We start from the raw sequence: 5396 nt of genomic DNA on the forward strand, positions 1-5396 counted from the left end.
CGAACCGGTACTACTGGTGCAATTTTCAAATCCTACCCCCCCAGCCCCCGGTGCATCGCCTTTTCAGTTTTGTAAAAAGCAAAAGAAAATGATAGAAACTTCAAAATTTAAAATCCTTCGAGATGTAGTTATGTTACTACATCTACTAGTTAGGAAAATTTTAAAACTTAAATTTGGACATGTTTTGCAAAAAGTGTAGGGAAAATGTAAAACGGCTATAACTTTTGCATACGATGTCGGAAAAAAACATATAATATATCAAAATGTTCGGAACGAAAATCCGCATCCGATGGAGACCTCCTACGTCTTTTTTGCAAATTTTTAGAATCCTCAGATTCTAAAAGGAAAAAAAGTTATGCTCAAATTTTAGTTTTTTTTGAATTTTTGTTAAATCTGGTCAAACTATGGTCAAACTACTTATTCAAGAAGTATTAGTGTTACTAAATAATTATTCAAGAATATTAGTGTTACTAAATAATTATTTCAGTTTTTTTGAATTTTGGTCAACTATGGTCAAATTATGGTCAAACTACTTATTCAAGAAATATTAGTGTTACTAAATAATTATTGATTTTTAGAACAATAGTTTCAAACTCAAACAGTGAAATGTGTGACTTCATGCTCAAGCTAAATTCCTGAGGGTTAATAGGATTGATATCTTACTATTGTTAGGAAAACAAGGGTGTGAAAATAAACATTATTGTGGTCTCCCTCTAAGATTTTTCTATCTAACGATCCTTGCCATAAGGCAGTTTCCTCTTTCTTCCAAATTTCACCCAGTTCAGCCTTAATAGTATTGATCCTCTCATAGACAGAGGCGGACAGAGGGTTAGTTTCAAACAGGGCATCAAAAATATCAAACTCCATAAGGAGGGATATTTGTTGTCTGTCGATGTGTGTACGATTCAAAGTATAGTGGCCTTGAAAACAATCGACATCTCTACAGATTCTAAGCTACCAGGAATTGAGAGCTCCTGGTGCATCATGGGTTGGGTGTCGAAGGTGGGTCCAATTATGAGACTTTATCTCGTTGGTCAAAGGTACGTAGATGAGACTACTACTCTTCTTTGTCGGTTCGTAGAGAGAAGGGCGGTGGTGTTCTCGTTGGCCTACGCTAGCTTTTCTCTTGGGCAGGGGGTGCTTCTGTCACGGGATGAAGGTGTTGTCCATGCAGGTCACTGACAGGGGCTGTGGTGATTGTGGCCAGTCAGAGGTGGAACAGGGGTGGCCCTGTGCTGGTCAGGGGCTGCCGGGTGACCGTGGGGCCGAGGTCGTAGGGTTGGCTGACGAGGGCCGGTTGTGGTCGGCGGCTACCTCACACGAGGTGCCAGCCATGGGGTCTGGTGCAGTAGTGGTGACTCTTGCCGGCGGCGTGGCCAGCCGGGCCAGAGCGGAAACACGTTGAGGCGCCATGGATCGGGGTGGCAGCGGCTACCGCACAAGCAGCGGCTCACATCGGGCCTGGGGACGGGTGGGTTGCAGTGGTGGCTGCGGTTGGCTAAAAGACGAGCTAGGTGGGCCTAGCATTTGGCCACGGGGTTAGGTTAGCTTAGATTTGGGCTTGCCTGGGCGTGGAAGAGTTGCGCTCGCTTGCAAGAGTTAGCTAGGCCGGGCCATGTGTGAAAAGTGACTATGCTACGTTTATTAAGTAATCGGTTGGGGTCCATCTTAAAATAGGTTTGGGGGCTTAAATTTAATTAAAAAATTGTGAACTATTTTCGGGGCCTCACAACACCAATTGCAAGCCTCACAAAAATATTCAACATTCTTCTGCACCCATTTATGTTTTATACTAACTAAATCCATATACATGATATTAGGGATTAATCTAAAAATCTGAAAATTGTCCTTGAATCCCTAAAAGTTTGCAAGGGTCCACATAAGCACGAGGCCATTGCCAAATTGCCATAATTTAGGGTTTTAGCCTTTTAAGAAAAATGTTGAGAGTTAATAAATTCTCATTTCAAATTAGTTGAATGTAATATGATGCGAATACAATGCTTATGAGATTAGCATGGTGCAATGATGATGCAAAAAGGAAAATAAAACTCAATTTCTAATTTTAGGCAAACCCCGTGGTTGTTACAGAATGATGGTGTACCGCTGTAAACTAGAGGCCAAACGAAGCTATAACCGGGTGCAGCAAAGCGCGCATGTTCCTCTAGTATAATATATAGTTTCACAAATAAGTCACATACTAGTTGATACATATCAGTAATAATGTTCATGGGCAATATAAATAACTAATGATTGCCTCTAAGACATATATTTCCAACACATACAAGGAAGATACGTGTACATACACACCAGCAAATGATGCATGAAAAACTACTTAGACTTGCTTGCAAGGCACACATCCGTCGTTGACAACGTTTGGCCGTGATGCTCTCATCGTCCTGAGGCGCTGGAAACGAACTCTGTGCCATAGGTTCAGCCGGAGGCACAACTCATCGAGTATCCAGTCGGGCACAACATGGCAGATGCACCACTCGAGCCGGTGACCTAGGTTAGGCATGCAGAGCGGGCCATGCCCGATCCAGCACACCGCCGCTCTGGCATACTCGTCCGATGTCGGCATGATTAGTCGGGACAAGAAGCTTCGTCGCTTGCGGGATGCTGTCGCCCCCAACGTCATGTTGGTCTCCACGAACAACGGCACCTGCAGTTGCACGACACAATGCCATGGTATTAATTTTGATCCACTCAACGACTGATTGTGTTGCGTCTAAATTGATCCATCGCCACGCACTTAGCAAGCTTTTATAGATTCTAATAGCAGATAAATGTTTGTAGATTTTAATTCGAATTGCTATTTTATCTACATAAAGTGCTTGTATTTTGGATTAACTTGTTGATATGCAACTCGCTTGTATTACTAGGATTCAACAAGACTCCTAAATAGGAATGGACACGTATTACACTTTTGAAACATTTAATAGTAATGATAGATTTCGGCGGATGGTTGTAAGGAACACGTAGAAACAAACATGAACTGCCCATATGCATTTTCATTCTAATATTATAGTAGGCCCCACGTACGTACCTGACATTGTACATCAATTCCTTTGCCCCTGTACTCAACGTGAAGGCTCCTGGACAACTGAGTAACGTACCTGAAATGTACTTTTATTGAACTCAGAAAATGTCCTGGTATATCACAGATATATCAAGTGAAAACGACAGAAGAGTTGTACTAGGTGGTACTCCCTCCGTTCCTTATATAAGGTGTATTTATTTTTTCAAAAGTCAAACGAGTGCATGTTTAACCAAGTTTCTAGAAAAAAAACATTAATATCCACAATACAGAATTTATATCATTATATCCATCACAAATAGTAGTTTCATATTTTATCTATTAGGTATTGCAGATGTTGTTACTTTATTGTATAATCTTGGTCAAACATTCAAATGGTTGGCTTGCATGGAAATCAATACATCTTATATTTTGAAACGAATGGAGTAGTATATATGTACCGTTTGGACGCGGCGTAGATGGAAAAGAGCGGGAATGACGGGATGGTCAGGGTGGTCCCAGAGCCGATGTTGACGATGGCACCCCTGCCCCGCTCCACCATCCCCGGGAGCACCGCCGCCGTCACCTCAGTCAGCGCCCACAGGTTCACGCTGATCATCCTCACCCAGGCCTCCACGTCCGCCTCGTGCAGATACACCGCGCAGGGCTTCGCTAGGCCGGCGTTGTTTACCAGCACCCCAACGTCGAGCCCCGCCACCGCATGCCGGAGCAGCCGCAGCGCCTCATCACCTGCCAAATATATAAGATCAGTAAATATAACTAGCATGCAGCTCGTGTCTTGAACGTCCATCACCTTAACCTTCCCGAGATTTCATGCCTTTCGTGAGTCAGTGGAACATTTAAATTTAACTTCAAATATTTCCGTACATTTGAATTTGCCGACCACAAAGCCTACTAAATCCTTGATATAATCGAGGATGTTGCCTGCCAGAGCAGGCTCTGGGTAATACTTGTAGTGTCCATTAGTTTTGGGATGCTTTAATAGTATACTTTCTTATGTCCATTAGATTGAACTTAAATTTATTCAAATTGTAATGAAATCTATTCAATTTGTTTAAAATAATTGTCCAAGTTTCAGAAATTTCATTGGATTCGTCAGTCAGCAAAACTTTATTCACATGAAAAAAAAATCCCTATCCTTAATTACCTTGAGGCGTGGCGATGAGGGCGAGGTCGACCACGACGGTCTTGGTTTGCACGGCGTAGGTGCAAGAGATGGTGTCGGAGATGTCCTGGAGCTTGGCAGGGTCGCGGCCGACGAGGACGAGGTTGAGGCCGCGTCGGGCGAGCTCGAGGGCGACGGAGCGGCCCATGCCGGACGTGGGGCCGGTGACCACGGCCCAGGCGCCGTAGCGGTGGCAGAGGTCAGTGGGGCGGCGCAGCAGCAAGAGCAGGTGGGAGAGGATACGGAAGGCGACGGCAGCGACGTGCAGAGCGCCAAGGATGGCGAGCGAGACGAACCATGCCGGCTCCTGCTGCTGCCGGAAGAGGAGAGCCCCCATCTTCACTCTCTTTTGTTCTCTTGCAGACCGATCCATGCCTGTATTAAACATCTCTGTGCACTAGTAGGTCGATCCGGACTTAATGGAAACTACTGTACATCTCAGTGAAGTAGGAGATCGTGCCGCGTGATCGATCTGTATCAGTTAATGAAAACTACACTTCTTTCCAAAATTTATCAGCGTGATCTGTACAACACTGTATCAATCAATGGAAACTACAGCACGGTACAATCAATGGAGGAGGACACAAGGAATAATCAATACTACCTCTCTCTCAGTTTACAGGGCGTGCGCGTACTCTTAGATCGTCAATTGGACCAACCTAATACAAGTCATATATTACAAAAAATATACCAACATAAACTTCAGAGTTTTTATTTTCAAAAGGTATCATTTTTGTGTTCTATAGTTTATATTAAAGTGATAAAATTGGCAACCTAGATATACGCGCAAGACTTGTAAACTGAAACGGAGGTAGTACTGTAGCAACGTGAGCTGTGCAAGTGGAAGCATGGTGCTCAGTGTGGTGTGTGTGTGCGCGCCACACAAAAGGAATCTCATCTTCATTCTCCACCGTGTTCCAGGCTGACTATGGCCAACACTTGAGGATGTTTACTGTGAGAGTAAGTAAATGCCTTCGATCTGGCCTCGCCCAACCCTACGTTAAGGTTTCTTTCTAGAGAGTCATGGGGTCTGGCGAGTCGCTGGATCTCGATTAAGAAGGGGGACCTAGACCTACCTTTTTTCATCATCAAGGTCATACCCACAGAACTACGATACGGAACATTGTTGCTGATTTCTCTCTATGGGTTTTTCGGTTCAAAAAGAAAGAAGGCAATATCTTCGCTAGACAATGGCTT

At 43.9% G+C, this 5396-nt stretch overlaps 1 protein-coding gene across 1 annotated transcript; it reads right to left on the bottom strand.

The window, feature by feature from the left end:
* Positions 1-2258: 2258 nt before the first annotated feature.
* LOC119273071 (very-long-chain 3-oxoacyl-CoA reductase 1-like) lies at positions 2259-4588 on the bottom strand. Its single transcript, XM_037554371.1, has 4 exons — positions 4182-4588; positions 3475-3763; positions 3044-3113; positions 2259-2659 (listed from the first exon to the last, which is right to left on the bottom strand). Exons 1-4 carry the CDS (start codon positions 4585-4587, stop codon positions 2333-2335), a joined length of 1092 nt encoding a protein of 363 aa, XP_037410268.1. The 5' UTR covers position 4588; the 3' UTR covers positions 2259-2332.
* Positions 4589-5396: the final 808 nt, after the last annotated feature.

The sequence above is a fragment of the Triticum dicoccoides genome, chromosome 3A (genome assembly GCF_002162155.2).
Source record: "Triticum dicoccoides isolate Atlit2015 ecotype Zavitan chromosome 3A, WEW_v2.0, whole genome shotgun sequence".
In the NCBI taxonomy this organism is placed as follows: domain Eukaryota; kingdom Viridiplantae; phylum Streptophyta; class Magnoliopsida; order Poales; family Poaceae; genus Triticum; species Triticum dicoccoides.